Source organism: Odocoileus virginianus, chromosome 4 (genome assembly GCF_023699985.2).
Source record: "Odocoileus virginianus isolate 20LAN1187 ecotype Illinois chromosome 4, Ovbor_1.2, whole genome shotgun sequence".
NCBI lineage: Eukaryota > Metazoa > Chordata > Mammalia > Artiodactyla > Cervidae > Odocoileus > Odocoileus virginianus.
In genome coordinates, this window is record NC_069677.1 from 24,170,040 (window position 1) to 24,195,445 (window position 25,406).

At 37.8% G+C, this 25,406-nt stretch overlaps 1 protein-coding gene across 7 annotated transcripts in view; it reads right to left on the reverse strand.

The window, feature by feature from the left end:
* VPS8 (VPS8 subunit of CORVET complex) overlaps positions 1–25,406 on the reverse strand; it is a 384,233-nt gene that overhangs the window by 80,580 nt on the left and 278,247 nt on the right. For all 7 annotated transcript variants that reach the window (XM_070466284.1, XM_070466287.1, XM_070466286.1 and 4 more), the window contains 5 exons: positions 13,528–13,617; positions 10,618–10,660; positions 6,715–6,818; positions 548–629; positions 132–214 (listed from right to left, as the gene is read on the reverse strand). In XM_070466284.1, coding sequence (XP_070322385.1) covers positions 132–214; positions 548–629; positions 6,715–6,818; positions 10,618–10,660; positions 13,528–13,617 — 402 coding nt within the window. The remainder of the gene's footprint in view (positions 1–131; positions 215–547; positions 630–6,714; positions 6,819–10,617; positions 10,661–13,527; positions 13,618–25,406) is intronic.

Genomic DNA, 25,406 nt, shown 5'->3' on the forward strand with positions numbered 1-25,406 from the left:
TCATAACTTAGATATTTATTTAATGCCAAAATTCAGCTGCATTATGTTTGAGGCCCATTTAAACATTATTTATATATAACTAAAATATAAGTTAAAATTGATCAACACTGAATTTTACCCTTTCAACTCACCTGTAAGATTCGCTGCAAGATGGATGGAAGGGCAATAAATGCTGCCATGCTGTTGAGAACTTGCATGGTCAAAGATTTCAGAGCTGTTATAACAACATGTTAATATTAAGGTTAGTTTAAAATCAGTTTTAGGTTTTTCCTGTAAGTCATAGGAATAAAGCTTCCTAGAAACTTCGCTAAACAAGGCCAGTTTGATATTTTAAAGTTAACCTGGTAAGCTGCAAAGCTACTGTTATTTAGACAAAGGATGTAACTGGTGCCTCAGAAAGAAGTGAACCTGAAAAATGAGATCAACACTACAATATGATTTTATTAAGGATAATAATAAAAATATGATACTTGGAGAAGGTATCTAAATGACTATTTCTAGCAGATAAAAACTGGGTAATGGTATAGGTGGATGCTGATAAACTTACCTTCAGAGTGTGGATGAGGTGCAGCTGAACTAGACAGCTTCTGAGGGGCCATCATTGCCTCCAATAACGGAAACCAGAGTGCCTGTAATGTCACAGAAAGGCAAAGGAAAAGAAAAGTACTGTGTTGTTTTTAAGAATAACTAACACCAGCCTACTGTTTCACGGGCTGAAATGTACTTCTCATACACACTTGTTGGTAAAAATCAGAAAAAGAAAAGATGGAACACCCGACTAGGAAGAGACAATAAAAAGCAAAAACCATAACCAGAACAGATACCTTTACCATGCACCTTGGGAAAATTAAGGAAGCTGAAGTTAAGTAAGTCTAGACTTTGGAACTGCAATCTTCTGTATCTCAGGAGAGGGAAGGTTCAAAGGAGCCAGAGCAGAGCCTCCAGCTACTCTTAAATGTCTAAACAGCACTATGTAATGCAGAAGGGGACAGAGAACTACCCCACAACTTACTCTCCTCCCATTTCTTGTCAGCTTGACATCAAGCAAGATAAATGAATACAATTATCTCAAGTTTTCTCCTGTGTCAAGCATTATTTTGTATTTCCTCAGTCATCATAGACCAAGAAGTGGAAGTTAACATTATTTCAATTAATATTCCCAACCACAGAATGAGGTTGGAAATTTATTTATGAGAAAATTAATTTATGAGATAAATTAATAGACCTATCATTTATTTATTCCTATTATATTAGGCACTATATTAAGTGCTTACATACAATTTTCATTTCAATTGGCAATTCAATCTCATGATAACCTAATACAGTAAGCATTACCTTTACTGGAGATAAGATACTGAAGCTTAGAGAAGTTGAATAATTTGCCAAAAGATTATACACTGCCATATGTGCATCATATGTATTCTTCCTAAGCCTTACAGAAAACCTTCATCATCAAAAATCAAACTGATTTAAAATTTCAAGCATATTTTCTTGTTGGGTAGAGATTTACAAAGGCCTCATTTAACCCAGAATCTTGGAAGAGACCTACTCCTGCAAACATCCAACAGGCATGAAAAAAAGTCAGTACTGACAGAGCAGGACAAGCATGGTTACTCAGGGAGCCCACTAAGGGGACAGGCTCACAATCCAGCAACTCTGCACCTGGGCAGCCTCCCACTGAAAGAGCTCTACAAGGAAGCCCTTATCTGCCCCATTTGAGGTTTTCTAAGGCCAGGATTTTATGCTTTATTTTTCTAAACAGTTTTTCTTCTAGTTTTTAAGATACTAGTTTTAACTATGTTGTATACTGACAATTCTTTATTTTATTGAAATTTTCATTTATTTTATCTAGTACTCATGAATTTTTAATCTTGTATTTTATTCTTAGATGGCTTTACTTAGATTGTCTTTCAGTTGGCTATTTCAACTTGTTTTAAACTATACAATTTCTATGTTTTTTAATCTAACTGTATATGGTATACCAAAATTTTACTTTTGTTTTTATAATATATTTAGAAATCTGATTTAAAATTTTCCTTATTTAATCCAGGAATTTTAGGTGAATTACCTTTTTAAAGGTTACTTTATTCTTGATTTATAAATAGCAGACTGGGGAAGCATGGTTGTAGAGTTAAGAGCCATGGGAAGTATTTATACCCTAAATAGAGGAACTTTTCAATTAAATCTCCATATTAACCAGAAATATATGGCAAATACCTTTTAAATATTTCATCTCTCTTGCTCTTTAATGCTGGTTCTTAAAATTTTAACTTGGATAACTCTAAAAACTCACAGGCTAAAATAACCATTATGATAATGACAATCCTAACCCCTGAGGAGAACGGGACGACAGAGGATGAGATGGCTGGATGGCATCACCGACTCGATAGACACGAGTTTGAGTAAACTCCGGGAGTTGGTGATGGATAGGGAGGCCTGGCGTGCTGCGATTCATGGGGTCTCAAAGAGTCAGACACGGCTGAACAACTGAACTGAAATGAACCCCTGAGAGCAACACAACTGCACGTGAACTACTTTGTCATGTTACATAATCAACCACTTTCCTTTTCAAGGAATTATGTGCATAACAAAGCTATATTCTTTATTATATATAATCACTGGACACTGGGGCAGACAGACATACAAAGTAGGATAAGTATAGATTCCACCCGGAAAAGGACTGACAACCCAACTTCCTGAACTCTGACTTTAACTGAAGAAACTTTCGGAAAGAGACATTACAGATAGTTCATTACCAAGCTTTTGGATACTTCAAATTTACTAGTTAGTTGAGGGTCTGTGGCCAGAGCTCTTGTTCTCTCTCATTCTCTCCAAAACAAAAACAAAAGGGAACAAAGGCAAACAACCATGAATATCCCCCAAACTTAATGTGTGATATTACATACAATCAGTTCAGCATTTTCACAAAAATAGTATTTAAATAAAAACTAACATTCAAATATTTTTATTGTTGTTATGAAAGTTGTTCAAAAAAGAAGCAAAAACCAGTTGTCAGAGGGTGGGGGCAAGGAGACAGTGGTGTTGAGAGGTGCATGTGTGTCTAAGAGAGGAAGACTCAGATACCAGCTCAGATACATTTTTCACCAAAAAAAAAAAAAAACCAGAATAAATCACCCTTTCACCACATCAAAGGAAGCCTTAGTTCTGTCTATGATTATGACATAAAAGTTCATATATAATCAGAATAATCCCTAGAGTTGTGGAGGCATGAAATTTAACATCTAATTCTGCCATTAATATATGTGGACAATATATGTGGATCTGGACATATTTCAGATTCAGTTCAGTTCAGTCGCTCAGTCGTGTCTGACCCCAGTCGTGTCTGACTCTTTGCAGCATGCCAGGCCTCCCTGTCTATCAGCAACTCCAAGAGTTTACTCACAAACTCATGTCCATTGAGTCGATGATGCCATCCGACCATCTCATCCTCTGTTGTCCCCTTCTCCTCCTATCTTCAATCCTTCCCAGTGTCAGGATCTTTCAAATGAATCAGTTCTTTTCATCAGGTGGCCAAAGTACTGGAGCTTCAGCTTCTGCATCAGTCCTTCCAATAAATATTCAGGGCTGATATCCTTTAGGATGGATTGGTTGGCTCTCCTTGAAGTCCAAAGGACTCTCAAGAATCTTCAACACCATAGTTCAAAAGCATCAATTCTTCAGCACTCAGCTTTCTTTATAGTCCAAGTCTTACATCTATACATGACTACTAGAAGAACCATAGCTGTGACTAGACAGACTTTTGTTGACAAAGTAATATTTCTGCTTTTTAATATGCTCTCTAGGTTGGTCATAGCTTTTCTTCCAAGGAGCAAGCATCTTTTAATCTCATGGCTGTAGTCACCATCTGCAGTGATTTTGGAACCCAAAAAAATAAAGTCTCTCACTTGTTTCCACTGTTTCCCCATCTATTTGCCATGAAGTGATAGGACCAGATGCCATGATCTTAGTTTTCTGAAGGCTGAGTTTTAAGCCAACTTTTTCACTCTCCTCTTCCACTTTCATCAAGAGGCTCTTTAGTTCTTCACTTTCTGCCATAAGGGTGGTATCACCTGCATATCTGTGGTTACTGATATTTCTCCCGGCAATCTTGATTTCAGCTTGTGCTTCATCCAGTCCAGCATTTCTCATGATGTACTCTGCATAGAAGCTAAATAAGCAGGGTGACAATACACGGCCTTGACGTACTCCTTTCCCTATTTGGAACCAGTCTGTTGTTCCATGTCCAGTTCTAACTGTTGCTTCCTGACCTGCTCAAATTCTACTGTTAATGTATGTGAATCTGAACATATTTCAGCTTACATGAGCCTAATGGTTTTATTTATAAAACATAATTGTCATTTTTCCTTAAACTTTCCATGAGAAGAAGGAAGAACACCAAGTAGATATTAGGAAGGAGACAGAAAGTTTGAAAGATAAAAAGGCTTAGTATTAAATATATATAAACACAGCTTTAACAATTTTACTTTTGTGCTTTTCTATCAAAATATAACCATGTGCAATACAGACAGCCAAAAGATAAAATAAAAACTCATGAATGGAAAAATCATGGCAAAAAGGAATGGGTAGGACTTCCCTGGTAGCGTAGTGGGTAGGAATGAATTTACCTGCCACTGTGGGGGACAGAGTTTGATCCAGGAAGATCTCACATGCCACGGAGTAACTGGGCCCATACACCACAACTACTGAGCCTGCACTCCAGAGACTGTGAGCCGCAACTACTGAGCCCATGACTTACAACTACTGAAGCCAGAGCACTCTAGGGTCTATGCTCCACAACAAGAGAAGCTACTGCAATGAGAAGCCCAAGAAAAACAACAAAGAGTAGCCCCAACTCGCTGCAACTTGAGAAAGCCTGCAACATAGCAATGAAGACCCAGTGCAGCCATTAAAATACATAAATTTTTTTAAAAAGTACTTTAAAAGAAAAATAAAAGGAATAGTGTAAAGTTCATAATCCATTTAAATAAAGATTAAACACTATGGGAACTGTGGATATAGAAAAGAATGTTTTGTTAACCTCAATGAGGTAAAATAACATAACTAATAAAAATTCAGAGGGATAGAGAAGAGAGGCTGGAGCAAGTGTGTATGGGTTCACATAAACTTCCTTATTGGCTGCACATCATAGATACTATAAAAACTGAAATGTAATTATAAATGATAACTCCAAACTATTATAGTTATTCAGTTTTTAAACTTTAGAAAGATTTATTAAGAGATTAGTAAAGAACTATTTATTTGAAATTCAGAAATTTCTCAGTTTTACACAGGTTTTCTAAATGAGATTAAATACTGTATTTTTAAAGAAAACATTTTTGATCCAATTTTTCTAAAATTATGTAAACCTAGGCAGATAAAAAAAATATCTATAGTGATATTCACGAAATGATAATGATGGTTATTTCTGAGTGATATGATAGATATAGGATACAAAAAATGTCCTTCTGTATAACTTTTTGTCTTGCAGGATTACAAAAATATTGGGTATGTATCATTTCACTCAAAAAAGTTTTTTAATAAAAAACCCACATCCATTATGTAAATGAGTTTGTCATACACAATTTATATTCTAAAGGGTGTCAAAATTTATAACCTTAAAAAAGGGCTTGACAAAAAAGTAAAGGAGAAATTTACCCATCTCATAAGAACAGAAAACACAAAAGTTTACTATTTTCACTGTAACACTTATGGCAAACTGTCTATGAAAAATTTACCCTCTTTCCCATTTCAGAAGCCCAGGCAGTGGAAGGAGGCCAGGTGGTATTAAGTCAGAGGCCAGAGACTGGAAGGGCAGGCAGAGTTATGCCACATCATACTGCTAACTTTACTTCTTAAAACTGCTACAGTCTTAGCTGTCAAGTTGCATCTCACCCCCTCTGTTTCTGCTTCACTGCTGTAACTCCAAGCCACACCAGGTGCTCAACTATACCTTCTCCTTCAGCTTTGCACACTCCCTTTTTGCAGTCTGGAATCTGTTACAGATGTGGTTCCAACCTTGGCTGCAACAGTGGAATCAAGTGGGAAGCTTTAAGACGTTCACTAGGGAGGGGGGTACAGTTTTTGAGGCACTAGCCTACTATGTTCTCCTTGTGCCTGGCAAAGTAATAAAGCCAGTCTTCCCTTCTCCTCCTAACAGAAAAACAAACAAACAAAGAGAACCACACTGATGATGGGGGTCCAGTCCCAGAGACTTAAATTTAATTGATCGTGGGTACCGTCTGGGAGTTTTCAAAGCTCCCCAGGTGACTTATGCGCAGCCAAGGTTGAGAAGTGCTGTATGGTAGCCTTTTGACCGTTTCCAGCTTTCTCTGTGTCCCTTGAGGCTTTTCTTCCAGTTCTTCATACTCACTTAATCCACAGGGAATAAAAGAGATGATAAATGGATGACACATCCATAGTACCACTACACGGAATACACAAAATCTCTGTCCAAAGAGAACAAGGACATCTAGTATTCATAAACCTAAGTTTTGCAGCATAGCCAAATCTAAGAATATAAAGCTTTTTGTGAGAACAAAGCAGACAGGCCCTTCCCATAATAACTTCAGGAGTCATATACTCCTGGGAACACTGAATGGTGATTAAAATCCAGTTGCATAGAATTCAAGTAGCTGAGAGGGCAGTGGAAATAGAATTAATTTCTAGTTTCAGACCAGAACAGACTTTTAAAAGGCTTTGGAGTCATTCTCCTACCTCTCTCTGCTGTTGGTTCAAATTATGTGAATTTCTCTGGCAGAGAGCAATCGTCTCTACCATGGTCTCTTCAACATCCTTCAATGAGGGGTTCTCTTTGGTATCTAGAGTCAGAAAAATTGTTAACATCACTCAAGGATATAATACTGATAATGTCAAAGCTTCTGTAAAACAATGAAACATTTTTTTCTCTGCATATTTTTAGGTGTCAATGATATAATCATGTATAAGACCTGATACTGAGGTTTAATAGATTAAAAAGCAGATAATTGTTTGCAACAGCTTTCTATATAAATGTTTGACATTCCTAGGACATAGAAAGCACATCATATTAATACTTAGCATTATAATGTACTTTAGCTATGGAAAAATCCCTAATTATTTGTTTGTGGATTTGTTAGTAGAAATATTTTTTACAGTTCTCCATTTCTTTAATGTACATATTTCTTCAAGATACTATTTCAGGCACTTTTCTCTTCTTTTTCAATAACTTCAGCCACTCTTCTGGTTTTATCTCCTATGTCCTTGCTGATAACCTTCAAATATACACCGCCAGCCCTTATTCCTTTCATAATCTGCAGGCTGAATTCTCACCAGGCTCTAGGCATCCATTTCTACATGGACGTCCTGCAATCACTTTGAACTTCATATGTGCAAAACCTAGCCCAGTTCTCTCACTTCAAATATGCTCCAAACCCTTACATTTCCCAACTGACAGAACCATGACCTTTAAGTCAGCCAGTTCATAAATCTTCATCATCTTCAATGCTTTCATCCATACATTCAAATAAATAGTTAATTTTGTTAATTCCATATCCACGCTCCCATATATCCATGGCTTTTACCTGATGGAGCCCTTCATCACCTCGTTTGCACTATAACTTGGCTTTTGACTTAGAAATCTTGGCTTCCTCATTCCCTTTTATACTGCCACTACAGTTCTCTTAGGTTTCCCTGGTGTTTAAGTGGTAAAGAATTCGCCTGCCAATGCAGGAGACATGAGTTTGACTGGAGGTCAGGAAGAGCCCCTGGAGAAGGAAATGGCAACTTGCTCCAGTATTCTTGCCTGGGAAATCCCAGAGGAGCCTGGCGGGTGACCGTCCATGAGGTTGCTAAAGAGTCAGACACGACTGAGTGGCTAAACAACAATAGTTCTCTTAAGCACAAGTCCTAAACGTGAGTCTCATCCATGAACATTATCAAAGACTTCTAATTTTTACAAACAGAATGTCAATAAACCTCTGACCCTAAATAAACCCAGTAAACATTCTGGGGCAGCTTTCCACCCTTGGTGCTTTCCACCAGATTATTTCCCAAGGTTACTAGTCAGGCACTTTCATATTCATGTTCTCCTCAACCCAGAAGCTCTTTTCCTTGCTTTTGTCTTTCAAATTCCTACTCATTATTCCAGTCATGATTACTTCCAAGTTTGCATCTTCTACAAAAGAAACTCAGTTACAGATAGTTCCCCAATTGTCCACAATCCTTGGTCACTCTCACTGTATCTCTACTACAGTATTTGACTCTACCTGCATTGGAAGGTTGTTGTTTTTTTTTTTTTTTTTAACATATCTATCTCCTTCAAGTGACTTAGCTCTTTGGATGAGGACTGTTTTAGCCATCTGTGTGTAACCCACAGGAACTAGCTCACTGTTGTGCAATTACCAAATCCTCAAAATTCTTAAGCACACTGTCAAAACTGGAAGGCAGCTCTGCTTACACTATACCACCAATGCACACTGTCAAAATTGAATCTGACAGTAGATGGTAGTTATGAGACTATTACTGAGAAATTTATCCTCGTTGGAATTCAAAGAACTGGCTTCCCTAGACATATCACCTGCAAATCACTGTAGTGATTTGGGGAAACATTCTTCTTAGTTTTACCATAATCTTTCATGTAGTGTCTGCAAAAATTATTTTCATAACAGAAAATTGAAGAAGAAAAATACCATAAATGCAACAAATCTAGCAGTCAAATTGAACACTTACTGACAGCACAAAAACCAAAACTAAATGCTTAGTTGAACTACATAAAGAAAAGTCAACTGTTTATGGAAGTTATAAGAACAAATACTCTATGGGGAGTTAGGGTAAAGGTGTTTAGAGGGCTGTGTGGGCAAAGGAATTCAAGAAATGTGTTACTGAGTTAAAAAGGTAAAACAATCTAAAAATCACCTATCCAGTGATTCTCTGAACTTTGGGAGGGCTGTTTTGAAAACATTAAGGAATAGGAACATGAATAATCCAATTCAAAAGTGGGCAAAAGATCTGGACAGACATTTCACCAGAGAAAATATAGAAAATGGCCAATTAAGTACAAGAAAAAAATGCTCAACATCACCAATCATTACACAAATGCAAATCAAAACCACGAGGAGATGCTATCTCACACCCAATAGGGTGGCTACTAACAAGAAAACAGAAAATAACAAGTGTTTAGTTAATATGTGGAGAATTTGAAACTCCTGGGCATTGCTGGTGACAGTGTAAAATGATATTGCCATTATGGAAAATGGCATGGTGGTTCCTCAAAAAATTAAAAACAGAACCACCATTTAGCTTCAGTTCAGTTCAGTTGCTCAGTCGTGTCTGACTCTTTGCAACCCCATGAATTGCAGCACGCCAGGCCTCCCTGTCCATCACCAACTCCCAGAGTTTACTCAAACTCACGCCCATTGAGTCGGTGATGCCATCCAGCCATCTCATCCTCTGATGTCCCCTTCTCCTCCTGCCCCCAATCCCTCCCAGCATCAGGGTCTTTTCCAATGAGTCAACTTTTCGCATGAGGTGGCCAAAGCCCTGGAGTTTCACCATTTAGCTTAGCAATCCATATATCCAGCAATATATATCCAGAAGAAGTGAAAACAAGGACTCAAAGAGATATCTGTATACGCATGTTCACAGCAGCACTGTTCACAACAGTAAAAAAGTAGAGGCAATCCAAGTGCCCGTTGACAAATGAATGGGAAAACAAAACGTAGCATATACATAAAACAAGAGTATTATTCAGCCTTAGAAATGAGTGAAATTCTGCATGTGCTACAACATAGATAAATCTTGGAGACATTATGCTAAATGTAATAAGCTAGACACAAAAGGACAATTACTACTTGATCTACTTATATGAGATACCTATCCCAGAGTAATCAAATTCATCAGTCAGAAAGCAGAATGGTGGTTACCAGGGGCTGAGTGGAGAGGAGGGAATAAGGAGTAACTGATGGGCACGGAATTTCAGTTTGGCAAGGTGAAAAGGTTCTAGAGATGGATGCTGGTGATGATTGTACAGCAATGTGAATGTACTTATTGCCAATGAACTGTACACTTAAAAATGGTTAAAACAGTGAATTTTATGAGGCACTTATTTTACCACACTTTTACAAAACAAATAATTTTTTAGTATCAAGGAATATAATAAAAATTACATATCTATCTGTGACAAAGTCATTCAAGATTCTAAACTTCAAGTTTTACTGCTTTCTGCTAAAATCATGTAAGTTCAAAACAGAAATACTGGCTATTACTTACTGATTAGAAGCATTGCTTTTGTGTTCAACACATTACAGTAATTTTTAAAATGTTAGTTATGTATCTCATTTATAATAATCAAAACATGAAAACAAAAGTATAGCCAAAAATTAGTTAATACCAGTGAAGAATATCTAATTTTCTGTATAATGAAAATGACTTTTGCTACTGACAATTAGCATCACAAAACCACAATGGTTTATATTTACTTCCTATTATGAGCCTTAAAAACAAGTCAAAATTTGGATCAATGATAAACAGTAATATACAGATCAATGTAATTATTAACTAATAAATGTAGTTTTTCATTTAATACATTTTAAAACATGGGGTCCATAGGAAAAAAATTGCAAACTACACTCAAGAACTTACTTTCATCTTGATGTGTTATCTCTTGAAGTTTGCTTTGTAGTCTCTAGGAGGTAAAAGGAAAACTTTATATTTCTAATCCACCAACACCTGAATTAACATGTTTTAAAGGTAAAACCCAAGAAACAACAAGGTTTTTAAGAACGATCTCTGTCGTTCAGAGAACATCTGTGTATAGAGAAAGCATAGCTAGTAGTACTGGAAGTGACCCAAAATATCAAATATCACTTATTCTGACCCACTTTTGCTTCTGTTGTACCACCACATAGTCATCACTGACATTCTTTAGGCATAGTAATGGGGATTAATCCATGCTTTGGATAAGAGAATAAAATTCACACTCAATTATGAGAAAAAAGGATGGGCGCAAATAATAAAGGACATGACAAGTCTATCACCACAGCATAGGGCACAGCCTTGGGTGTGACATCTTCTATATATGCAGTTGTAGCATCCACTACTCCACTGAATTCTAGATCCTCAGACACCCTTAATTGATATTCCAAAGGCTTTTTAATATAGACTGAAGTCAACCTTAATACATCCCTTCTACCCCAAATTTGCTCCTTTCCTTGAGGTCCTTTATAGGCTAATGTTAAGCTAAAAATCAGAATCATCATTAACTGCTCCCTCTCATTCACTCCATACCAAATTCAAATGATCAATAAGTTCTTAAATCCACCTTCTTTTTTCACTTCACCAGCACCATCACACCCACTCAAGCCCTCCTGATTCACTGTCGCAATAGCCTCCCAAGTGCTCTCTGCTTCCAGTTTTACATCCTCCTCCTCTGCATCCCACAGATCCTCCTACAGTCAACAGAACAGTCTTTATGAAACAACATCACATCAGTTCCTTGTTTAAAAACCTTTAGTTGATCCTGGGTGAAAAGACAATCAGCCCTAATTCTTTAGTATGTCCTATAAAATCTTTCCAAATCTGGATTGAGTCTTTGTTTCCAGCCCGAACTGCCTATTTATACACTGATAGCTGAGCCCTAGTAAAGCTACTGGCTCATCTCCTAGCAGTTTGTATTCCTCTGCATTTTGCAAACGATCATCTTTTTCCCTGCAAAGATCTCCCACTTCTCCACTTTCCATCCATGCCAAGAATATTTACTTATCCTTTAAAATTGGGTTCATGGTATCATCAACAAATAAATTGCAAGGAAAAAAAGAGATGAAAGAGTAACCTAGAGATTAAAAGGGATTAAGAGCCTATACAAATTCTCTGTGGAATATTGTTCCTGGCCTGTTTCACAAGTACATGGCTAGAAAAAAACTAGAAGCTAATGTGAACTATTTTTTAAAATATAAATAGGACATCCCTGATCTATTCCTAGCTAGATGACAATGTTTAAAAAATGGATATATAATCACACACATTAGGATGACTATTACCAAGAAAATAAAAAATAACAAGCGTTGGTGAAGAGAAATTGAAACTTTGGTGCACTGCTGGTGAGGATGTAAAATGGTATAGTTGCTATAGAAAAACAGTATGGCAGTTCTTTAAAAATTAAAGATAGAATTGCCATTTGATTCAGCAATCCCACTTCTGGTATATATTCAGCAATCCCACTGAAAGCAAGGACTCAAGAAGATATTAGTACACCCAAGTTTACAGCAGCAATATTAACAACAATCAAAATGTGGAAGCAACACAAGTGTCTATTGTTGAATGAATGGAAAAACAAAATGCAGTATATATATAAAATGGAATATTATTCAGCCTTTAAAGATGAATGAAATTCTGACATGTGCTACAATATGAATAAATCTTGAACACATTATGCAAACTGTAATAAGCTAGACACAAAAGGACAAATACTATTTTATTCCTTTTATGTGAGGTACCTAGTGATCAAATTCCCAGAATCTAAAGTAGAATGGTAGTTGCCAGGGGCTAGCAGGCAGGGAAGAGGAACTGGTCTAATGAATTTGGGAAGTTGAAAAAGAGATGGATGGTGGCGAGGTTACATAGCAATGTGCATATAATTAATGCTGCTGAAACGGTAAATTTTATAACAATTAAAATAATTCTTTTAAAAAACTGATATAACAACAACTGCTGTTGGAATGTAGAGCAATCAGAACTCTCATACATTATTGGTGGAACATAAAATGCTACAGCCATTTTGGAAAGAGGTCTGCTAATTTCTTATAAAACTAAACCTCTACCTATCTTGCGAGGCACCAATTCCATTCCCCAGTATTGACCCCAGGGAAAGGAAAACATTTTTGTACAGGAGCAGTCATAGCAACTTTAATTATAATAGCAAAACACTAGAGATAGCTCAGGTGTCAATCAACAGGAGAATGGATAAACTGTGATGTAGTCATACAATTAAATACTACTCAACAGTAAAAGGAACGGATACATTCAATAACAGAGAAAAATCTTAAAAACATCATGCCAAATGGAAGAAGAATTATACAAGAGTATCTATGGGATGATTCCATTAGTATGAATGAACAAAAAGGGCAAAACTAATCCACAGAGAAAAAAATTCAAGTTGTTCTGAGGGGACAGAAGTGGGAACTGACTGTGAAGGAACTTTCTGGGCTGAGGGTAACGTTCTTTTATCTTGTTAGGCACTGGAGTTAAACAAGTGCATGCACTGGTTAGGACTCATTAAATGATACATTTAAAACTGGAGGATTTTGTTGGATGTAAATTTTACCTTAAAAAAAATACAAAGAAAGATTAACTCAAGTTAAAGACATGCATGATAAAAATATCTAGGGATAAAAATGTACTGCTGTCTGCAACTTACTCTGAAACATAAGAAATTGATTGATGAAAACTTACACAGTGTTATATGTCAGTTTTATCTCAAGAAAAAAAAATAAATTGATAAATGGATAGAGGGCTAGACAGAAATATGACAAAGCAAACAGAGTAAAATGTTACCTTTAGCATTATTAAGAAGGCACCATGAATATCTCCTTTCTTTTCTAATAGATAAGCAGTGACTTCACAAAGTTGATACTTCTGGGTAATCTAGCAAAGAAAAAAAGATAAAGTTATTGTTGAAAAATCTTGTTTGTGGAGTCAAAAGATCCTATTAAGGATGAAAAAGTTCCATGATAATAAACAATGAATTCATAGGCTAAACAGTTTATTACTGATACTCTACAGCATAACATGCAAATATTTGTTTTTCTAGTCTTAGAGTGGCCCATTTGGGACTACAAGTGAACCAAAGTCACTCATTCTCTTTTCACTTATTTAAAAAGTTGTTATGTAGACTTGACCATTTTTCTTAAGGTGGGAGCAGAGCGCTGGGGTTAACTGTTGCTTGACAAAGGAGGCTGCAGTTACTGAGAGAACAGAGTGAAGACACCTGAAAGGAAGTTGACATCACTCAGAGTATCTTCTGGAAGTCTGCTGGTCTGAGGTCCTAAGATGGTGGAGGAATAGGACAGGGAGACCACTTTCTCCTCCACAAATTCATCAAAAGAACATTTGAACGCTTAAATTCCACAAAAAACTTCTGAATGCTAGCAGAGGACACGAGGTACCCAGAAAAGCAGCCCACTGTCTTCGAAAGGAGATGGAGAAGTCTTGAGGCTACTGTAAGAATAAGATTGAAAACCAGAGCCATGAGGCTTAAGTCCAAATCCTGAGAACACCAGAGAACTCCTGACTTCAGGGAACATTAATCGACAGGAGCTCATCAAATGCCTCCATACCTACAGTGAAACCAAGCACCACCCAAAGGCCAACAAGTTCCAGAGCAAGACATACCACACAAATTCTCCAGCAACACGGGAACATATAGCCCTGAGCTTCAATATACAGGCTGCCCAAAGTCACACCAAACCCACTGACATCTCAAAACTCATTAGTGGACACTTCATTGAACTCCAGAGAGAAGAACTGCAGCTCCACCCACCAGAACAGGACACAAGCTTCCCTAACCAAGAAACCTTGACAAGCCACCCGTCCAACCCAACCCACAATGAGGAAACTCCACAATAAAGAGGAACCACAAACTGCCAGGATACGGAAAGGCCACCCAAACACAGCAATCTAAACAAGATGAAAAGGCAGAGAACTACTCAGCAGGTAAAGGAACAGGATGAATGCCCACCAAACCAAACCAAAGAGGAAGAGAGAGAGAGGGAATCTACCTGATAAGGAGTTCCAAATAATGATAGCAAAAATGATCCAAAATCTTGACAACAAAATGGAGTTACAGATAAACAGCCTGGAGACAAGGATTGAGAAGATGCAAGAAGGTTTAACAAGGATCTAGAAGAAATAAAAAAGAGTCAATATATAATGACTTATAATGCAGTAAGTGAGATCAAAAACACTTTGGAGGGAACCAACAGTAGAATAACAGAGGCAGAAGATAGAATAAGTGAGGTAGAAGATAGAATGGTAGAAATAAATGAAACAGAAAAAAAGAAAACACATTAAAAGAAATGAGGACAATCTCAGAGACCTCTGGGACAATGTTAAATGCCTCAACATTCGAATCATAGGAGTCCCAGAAGAAGAAGACAAAAAGAAAGACCATGAGAAAATACTTGAGGAGATAATAGTTGAAAACTTCCCTAAAATGGGGAAGGAAATAATCACCCAAGTCCAAGAAACCCAGAGAGTCCCAAACAGGATAAACCCAAGGTAAAACACCCCAAGACACATATTAATCAAATTAACAAAGATCAAACACAAAGAACAAATACTAAAAGCAGCAAGGGAAAAACAACAAATAACACACAAGGGGATTCCCATAAGGATAACAGCTGATCTTTCAACAGAAACTCTTCAGGCCAAGAGGGAATGGCAGGACATACTTAAAGTGATGAAAGAAAATAACCTACAGCCCCGATTACTGTATCCAGCAAGGATCTCATTCAGATATGAAGGAGAATTCAAAAGCTTTACAGACAAGCAAAAGCTGAGAGAATTCAGAACCACCAAACCACCTCTCCAACAAATGCTAAAGGATCTTCTCTAGACATGAAACACAGAAAGGATGTATAAACTCGAACCCAAAACAATAAAGTAAATGGCAATGGGATCATACTTATCAGTAATTACCTTACATGTAAATGGGTTGAATGCCCCAACCAAAAGACAAAGACTGGCTGAATGGATACAAAAACAAGACCCCTATATATGTTGTCTACAAGAGACCCACTTCGAAACAAAGGACACATCCAGACTGAAAAGTGAAGCGCTGGAAAAAGATATTCCATGCAAATAGGGACCAAAAGAAAGCAGGAGTAACAATACTCATAATACCAGATGAAAGAGATTTTAAAACAAAGGCTGTGAAAAGAGACAAACAAGGACACTACATAATGATCAAAGGATCAATCCAAGAAGAAGAAATAACAATTATAAATATATATGCACCCAACATAGAACCACAATATGCAAGACAAATGCTAACAAGTATGAAAGGGGAAATTAACAATAACACAATAATAGTGGGAGACTTTAAGACCCCACTCATACCTGTGGATAGATCAACTAAACCAAAAATTAACAAGGAAACACAAACTTTAAATGATACAATAGATCAGTTAGACCTAATTGATATCTATAAGACATTTCACCCCCAAACAATGAATTTCGTCTTTTTCTCAAGTGCACATGAAACCTTCTCCAGGACAGATCATACCCCAGGCCATAAATCTAGCCTTGGTAAATTCAAAAAAACTGAAATCATTCCAAACATCTTTTCTGACCACAATGCAGTAAGATTAGATCTCAATTACAGGAGAAAAACTATTAAAAATTCCAACATATGGAGGCTGAACAATATGCTGCTGAATAACCAACAAATCACAGGAGAAATAGAAAAAGAAATCAAAATATGCATAGAAACAAATAAAAATGAAAACACAACAACCCAAAACCTGTGGGACAGTGTAAAAGCAGTGCTAAGGGGAAGGTTCATAGCAATACAGGCTTATCTCAAGAAACAAGAAAAAAGTCAAATAAACAAACTAACTCTAAATACCAGACCACCTGACCTGCCTCTAGAGAAACCTGTATGCAGGTCAGGAAGCAACAGTTAGAACCGGACATGGAACAACACACTGGTTCCAAATAGGAAAAGGAGTACGTCAAGGCTCTATATTGTCACCCTGCTTATTTAACTTATATGCAGAGTACATCATGAGAAATGCTGGGCTGGATGAAGCACAAGCTGGAATCAAGACTGCCAGGAGACATAGCAATAACCTCAGATATGCAGATGACACTACCCTTTTACAGCAGAAAGTGAAGAGGAACTAAACAGCCTCTTGATGAAAGTGAAAGAGGAGAGTGAAAAAGTTGCCTTAAAGTTCAACATTCAGAAAACTAAGATCATGGCATCTGGTCCCATCACTTCAAGGGAAATAGATGGGGAGACAGTGGAAACAGTGGCTGATTTTATTTTTGGGGGCTCCAAAATCACTGCAGATGGTGATTGCAGCCATGAAATTAAGACGCTTAATCCTTGGAAGGAAAGTTATGACCAACCTAGATAGCATATTAAAAAGTAGAGACATTACTTTGCCAACAAAGGTCCATCTAGTCAAGGCTATGGCTTTTCCAGTGGTCATGTATGGATGTGAGAGTTGGACTGTGAAGAAAGCTGAGTGCCGAAGAATTGATGCTTTTGAACTGTAGTGTTGGAGAAGACTCTTGAGAGTCCCTTGGACTGCAAGGAGATCCAACCAGTCCATCCTAAAGGAGATCAGTTCTGGGTGTTCATTGGAAGGACTGATGCTGAAGCTGAAACTCCAATACTTCGGCCACCTCATGCGAAGAGGTAAATCACTGGAAGAGGCCCTGATGCTGGGAGGGATCGGGGGCAGGAGGAGAAGGGGACGACAGAGGATGAGATGGCTGGATGGCACGACCGACTCGATGGACATGAGTTTGAGTAAACTCCAGGAGTTGGTGATGGATAGGGAGGCCTGGTGTGCTGCGATTCATGGGGTCGCAAAGAGTCGGACACACCTGAGCAACTGAACTGAACACTTAAATCAACTAGAAAAGGAAGAAATGAAGAACCCTAGGGTCAGTAGAAGGAAAAAAATCTTAAAAATTAGGGCAGAAATACCTCAGATTGGGAGAAAACAATAGCAAACGAAGCAACAAAGGATTAATCTAAAAAATATACAAGCAACTCCTCCAGCTCAATTCCAGAAAAATAAATGACCCAATCAAAAAATGGGTCAAACAACTAAACAGACATTTCTCCAAAGAAGACATACAGATGGCTAACAAACACATGAAAAGATGCTCAACATCACTCATTATCAGAGAAATGCAAATTGAAACCACAATGAGGTATCATTACACACCAGTGAGGATGGCTGCTATCCAAAAGTCTACAAGCAATAAATGCTGGAGAGGGTGTGGAGAAAAGGGAACCCTCTTACACTGTTGGTGGGAATGCAAACTAGTACAGCCGTTATGGAGAACAGTGTGGAGATTCCTTAAAAAACTGGAAATAGAACTGCCATATGACCCAGCAATCCCACTCCTGGGCATACACATCGAGGAAACCAGATCTGAAAGAGACACGTGCACCCCAATGTTCATTGCAACACTGTTTATAATAGCCAGGACATGGAAGCAACCTAGATGCCCATTAGCAGATGAATGGATGAGGAAGCTGTGGTACATATACACCATGGAATATTACTCAGCCATTAAAAAGAATGCATTTGAATCAGTTCTAATGAGATGGATGAAACTGGAGCCCATTATACAGAGTGAAGTAAGCCAGAAAGATAAAGACCAATACAGTATACTAACACATATATGTGGAATTTAGAAAGATGGTAATGATAACCCTATATGCAAAACAGAAAAAGAGACACAGATGTACAGAACAGACTTGTGGACTCTGTGGGAGAAGGCGAGGGTGGGATGTTTCGAGAGAACAGCATCGAAACATGTATATTATCTAGGGTGAAACAGATCGCCAGTCCAGGTTGGATGCATGAGACAAGTGCTTGGGCCTGGTGCACTGGGAAGACCCAGAGGGATTGGGTGGAGAGGGAGGTGGGAGGGGGAAACGGGATGGGGAACACATGTTCTGATGTGTTCACATGTGAATCACATGGCTGATTCAGGTCAATGTATGACAAAAACCACTACAATATTGTAAAGTAATTAGCCTCCAACTAATAAAAATAAATGAAAAAAAAAATTTAAAAAAATTAGGGCAGAAATAAATGCAAAAGAAACAAAAGAGACCACAGCAAAAATCAACAAAGCCAAAAGCTGGTTCTTTGAGAAGATAAATAAAATTGACAAACAATTAGCCAGACTCATCAAGAAACAAAGGGAGAAGAATCAAATCAATAAAATTAGAAATGAAAATGGATAGATCACAAAAGACAACACTGAAATACAAAGGAACATAAGAGACTACTATCAGCAACTATATGCCAATAAAATGGACAACTTGGAAGAAATGGACAAATTCTTAGAAAAGTATAACTTTCCAAAACTGAATCAGGAAGAAATAGAAAATCTTAACAGACCCATCACAAGCTTGGAAATTGAAACTGTATAATCAGAAATCTTCCAGCAAACAAAAGCCCAGGACCAGACAGCTTCACAGCTAAATTCTACCAAAACTTTAGAGAAGAGCTAACACCTATCCTACTCAAACTCTTCCAGAAAATTGCAGAGGAAGGTAAACTTCCAAACTCATTCTATGAGGGCACCATCACCCTAATACCAAAACCTGACAAAGCTGCCACAAAAAAAGAAAACTACAGGCCAATGTCACTGATGAACATAGATGCAAAAATCCTTAACAAAATTCTAGCAAACAGAATCCAACAACATATTAAAAAGATCATACATCATGACCAAGTGGGCTTTATCCCAAGAATGCAAGGATTCTTCAATATCCGCAAATCAATCAATGTAATACATGATATTTACAAATTGAAAAATAAAAACCATATGATTATTTCAATAGATGCAGAGAAAGCCTTTGACAAAATTCAACATCCATTTATGATAAAAACTCTCCAGAAAGCAGGAATAGAGGGAACATACCTCAACATAAAAGCTATATATGACAAACCCACAGCAAACATTATCCTCAATGGTGAAAAATTGAAAGCATTTCCCCTAAAGTCAGGAACAAGACAAGGATGCCCACTCTCACCACTACTATTCAACATAGTTTTGGAAGTGTTGGCCACAGCAATCAGAGCAGAAAAAGAAATAAAAGGAATCCAGATTGAAAAGAAGAAGTAAAACTCTCACTGTTTGCAGATGACTTGATCCTCTACATAGAAAACCCTAAAGACTCCACCAGAAAATTACTAGAGCTAATCAATGAATATAGTAAAGTTGCAGAATATAAAACCAACACACAGAAATCCCTTACATTCCTATACACTAATAATGAGAAAAGAGAAAGAGAAATTAAGGAAACAATTCCATTCACCATTGCAACAAAAAGAATAAAATACTTAGGAATATATCTACCTAAAGAAACAAAAGACCTATATATAGAAAACTATAAAACACTGGTGAAAGAAATCAAAGAGGACACAAATAGTTGGAGAAATATACCATGTTCATGGATCAGAAGAATCAATATAGTGAAAATGAGTATACTACCCAAAGCAATCTATAGATTCAATGCAATCCCTATCAAGCTACCAACAGTATTCTTCACAGAGCTAGAACAAATAATTTTACAATTTGTATGGAAATACAAAAAACCTCGAATAGCCAAAGCAATCTTGAAAAAGAAGAATGGAACTGGAGGAATCAACCTGCCTGACTTTAGGCTCTACTACAAAGCCACAGTCATCAAGACAGTATGGTACTGGCACAAAGACAGAAATATAGATCAATGGAACAAAATAGAAAGCCCAGAGATAAATCCATGCACCTATGGACACCTTATCTTTGACAAAGGAGGCAAGAATATACAATGGAGAAAAGACAATCTCTTTAACAAGTGGTGCTGGGAAAACTGGTCAACCACTTGTAAAAGAATGAAACTAGAACACTTTCTAACACCACACACAAAAATAAACTCAAAATGGATTGAAGATCTAAATGTAAGACCAGAAACTATAAAACTCCTAGAGGAGAACATAGGCAAAACATTCTCTGACATAAACCACAGCAGGATTCTCTATGACCCATCTCCCAGAATATTGGAAATAAAAGCAAAAATAAATAAATGGGACCTAATTAAACTTAAAAGCTTTTGCACAAAAAAGGAAACTATAAGCAAGGTGAAAAGACAGCCTTCAGAATGGGAGAAAATAATAGCACATGAAGCAACGGACAAAGAATTAATCTCAAAAATATACAAGCAACTCCTCCAGCTCAACTCCAGAAAAATAAATGACCCAATCAAAAAGTGGGCCAAAGATCTAAACAGACATTTCTCCAAAGAAGACATACAGATGGCTAACAAACACATGAAAAGATGCTCAACATCACTCATTATCAGAGAAATGCAAATCAAAATCACAATGAGGTACCATTTCACGCCAGTCAGAATGGCTGCTACCCAAAGTCTACAAGCAATAAATGCTGGAGAGGGTGTGGAGAAAAGGGAACCCTCTTACACTGTTGGTGGGAATGCATACTAGTACAGCCACTATGGAGAACAGTGTGGAGATTCCTTAAAAAACTGGAAATACAACTGCCATATGACCCAGCAATCCCACTGCTGGGCATACACATTGAGGAAACCAGAACTGAAAGGGACACGTGTACCCCAGTGTTCATCGCAGCACTGTTTATAATAGCCAGGACATGGAAGCAACCTAGATATCTATCAGCAGACAAATGGATAAGAAAGCTGTGGTATATATATACAATGGAGTATTACTCCGCCATTAAAAAGAATACATTTGAATCAGTTCTAATGAGGTGGATGAAACTGGAGCCTATTATACAAAGTGAAGTAAGTCAGAAAGAAAAACACCAATACAGTATAATAACACATATATATGGAATTTAAAAAGATGGTAACGATAACCCTGTATGCGAGACAGCAGAAAGACACAGATGTATAGAACAGTCTTTTGGACTCTGTGGGAGAGGGCGAGGGTGGGATGATTTGGGAGAATGGCACTGAAAGATACATATTATCATATGTGAAACGAATTGCCAGTCCAGGTTCCATGCATGATACAGGGTGCTTGGGGCTGGTGCACTGGGATGACCCAGAGGGATGGGATGGGGAGGGAGGCGGGAGGAGGGTTCAGGATGGGGAACACTGTACACCTGTGGCGGATTCAAGTCAATGTATGGCAAAACCAATACAATATTGTAAAGTAATTAGCCTCCAATTAAAATAAATAAATTTATATTAAAAAAAACTTGTTATGCACCTGAATTATGTATATCCACTGAACAAAAACTCACATGTATACATAAATAGTAATAATATACACCAGAAGTTGATAAGTGTAATTATTCATAAAATATTTAGAACAACATGACAATGAAAACACTATAAATTAGCTTGTGGGATCTTAATAAAAATTAATAAACCAAGAGTTTCTAATAAGTAAAAAAGAAATCTCAGTTAAACTAAGAAAAAAGAAAATAAATACAGAAAAGAATATCATAAAAAGAAACAGCAGTGAGGTTTAAAAAATCCTACATTAGTCTTTGAAAAGAGTAATAAATTAGAATTAAACTTCCTCAGGAGGAAGAAAAAAGAAAGGCAAAAATAACATATTAACAGATCAAAGGGGGAAAATGTAATCATCTTAATAAATGCAGAAAAAGTAATAAAATGCAGCACCCATTTTTGACAAAAATAAAAACAATACAAAACACTGTAACCCAAACTGGTAACTGAACTTTCTTAGTTTAATAAAAATCACCTATTAGAATCCTAAAATAAACACCGTATTTAATATAAAATGTTAGACACATCCTCTTTTTGCTACCAACCCATCTCCCTCCACCCTCAAGCACACATGCTCAGTCATGTAACCCCATGGACTGCAGCCTGCCAGGCTCCTCTGTCCATGGACTTTTCCAGGCAAGAATACTGGAGTAGGTTGCCATTTCCTTGCCCAACATCCCGTTTTAAATCAGAAATAAGGAGAGAATGCATATTATCACTGCTTCTGTTCAGTAATATTCCTGAGTTCCCAGACATCAGATGAGGGAATGAAAAAAAAATACAAGATTGGGAAAAAATGCACAAAAATTAACAGCACATACCAGCAGTAATCTATTTTTAATAAGTCGTTTCAAAAAATTTCCTTTTAGAAATTTCATTTCCAATGAGCCCAGGTGGCCATGGAGGGAGTGGAGCCACGTCACACCATGGCCCTGCATCTAGCCAGAGCGGCAGAGAGGCAGGGATTAGTGCAGCCTGTACCTGGGAGGGAGCAGCAGCTGCCTGGACTTTGACCCTGCCTCCAGCCCTGTCAGAGTCTGCGACTGCCTGCAGACACATAAGTGCAAGCATCAGGAAAGACTGGAACCAGCTCGGGCCCTCAGCCTGCCTCTAACTAGCGTGGAGACTGCCACTTCTGATACAACTGCACAAAGGTAGAAATGGATCCAGCTTATTAGTGTGGTTTCAGCCACTCTGGCCCTGACCCTGCCTCTACCAATGTGTGGACACCAGGAAAAAAAGGGGGAACAAACTGGATTTCCCTAGTAGTCCAGTGGTTAAGAATCCATCAGCCAATGCAGGGGACACAGGTTCAATCCCTGGTCTGGAAAGATCCCACATGCTGCAAATCAACTAAGCCAGTGTGCCGCAACTCCTAATCCTGTGCTCTACAGCCCACAGGCAGCAACTTCTGAGCCTGTGTGCTACACCTACTGAAACCTGGGGGCCTAGAACTCCTGCTCTGCAAGAAGAGAAGCCACTGCAATGAGAAGCTCATGTACCACAAGGAAGAACAGCCCCCGTTCACCACAAGAGTAGCTCCTGCTCACTGAAACTAGAGAAAGCCCACACACAGCAATGAAGACTGAGCACAGCCATAAATAAATAGCAATTGCTAACTTAAAAAAAAAAGGTGGAATAATCTTAGAAGTGCAGTCCCAAGCCCTCAGGTCCCGGCCATACCCCTAACCAGGGTGAGTATCACCATCACATTGGGAAGAAACCCTGCTCCAGACCCTCAGGCTTTGGCATCACCCCTGACAGAGCAGTGACTCTAGCCCTACATGCCAGCAATACAAAGCCTGATAGCAGAAAACAGGGAAGGATGTAGCCTATGCTCACTTTAAATTTACCTCTTCCATCGATGCCACTGGGGACAAGCAGACTTCATAGGGATGCTCCCACATATGGACATGCCTTTGAGACTGTTTCACATAATCTCACAGAGAAAAACAGAGAATGTCCAACAAGATATAAAAAAGAGGAATGTGTTTCAGATGAAAGAGAAAAATTCATTAAGGGGATGGGAAACAAAAAGTGATAAATAATTTACCTGAAAAGAGTTCAAAGCATTACTAATAAAATGCTATCTGAACGTGAAAATAAGAACAACACGGGGATAACTGAAACAAAAAGAAAATAGAAAAGAGGATGATCAAAGCTGAAGAATACAACAAGAAGAATTTAAAATACACAAGAAGGAGCTAAGAGAAGAACAAAAAACAAGTTAAAACCAACACCAATAAAATACAAAGAACCATAAAAGACTACTACAAACAACTACATACAAATAAAATGGACAACCTAGAAGAAACGGACAAATTCTTAGAAAGATACAAGCTTTTAAGACTGAAAGAGAAAGAAGTAGATAATACGAACAGACCAACCACAAGTACCGAAACCAAAATTACGATTTAAAAAACTTCCAACAAACTGAAGTCCAGGTACCAACTGTTCCACAGGTGAATTCTATCAAGCATTTCAGTTCAGTTGCTTAGTCATGTCTGACTCTTTTTGACCCCATAGACTGCAGCATGCCAGGCTTCCCTGTCCATCACTAGCTTCCAGACCTTACTCAAACTCATGTCCATCGAGTCAGTGATGCCATCCAACCATCTCATCCTCTGTCATCTCCTTCTCCTCCCACCTTCAATCTTTTCCAGCATCAGGGTCTTTCCCAATGAGTCAGCTCTTCGCATCAGGCAGTCAAAGGATTGGAATTTCAGCTTCAGCATCAGTCCTTCCAATGAATATTCAGGACTGATTTCCTTTAGGATGGTCTGGTTTGATCTCCTTGCAGTTCAAGGGACTCTCAAAAGTCTTCTCCAACACCACAGTTCAAAAGTATCAATTCTTCAGCACTCAGCTTTCTTTATAGTCCAACTCTCATATCCATATATGACTACTGGAAAAACCATAGTTTTGACTAGACAGACCTTTGTTTCAAAGTAATGTCTCTGTTTTAATATGCTGTCTAGGTTGGTCACTGCTTTTCTTCCAAGGAGAAAGTGTCTTCTAATTTCATGGCTGCAATCACCATCTGCAGTGATTTTGAAGCCCAAGAAAATAGTCTCTCACTGCTTCCATTGTTTCCCTTCTATTTGCCACAAAATGATGGGACCAGATGCCATGATCTTAGTTTTCTGAATGTTGAGTTTTAAGCCAGCTTTTTCACTCTCCTCTTCCACTTTCATCAAAAGGCCCTTTAGTTCTTCTTCACTTTCTGCCGTAAGGGTGGTGTCATCTTCGTATCTAAGGTTATTGGTGTTTCTCCCAGCAATCTTGATTCCAGCTTGTGCTTTATCCAATCCGGAATTTCGCATGATGCACTCTGCATATAAATTAAATGGGCAGGGTGACAATATACAGCCTTGATGTACTCCTTTTCCTATTTGGAACCAGTCTTTGTTCCATGTAC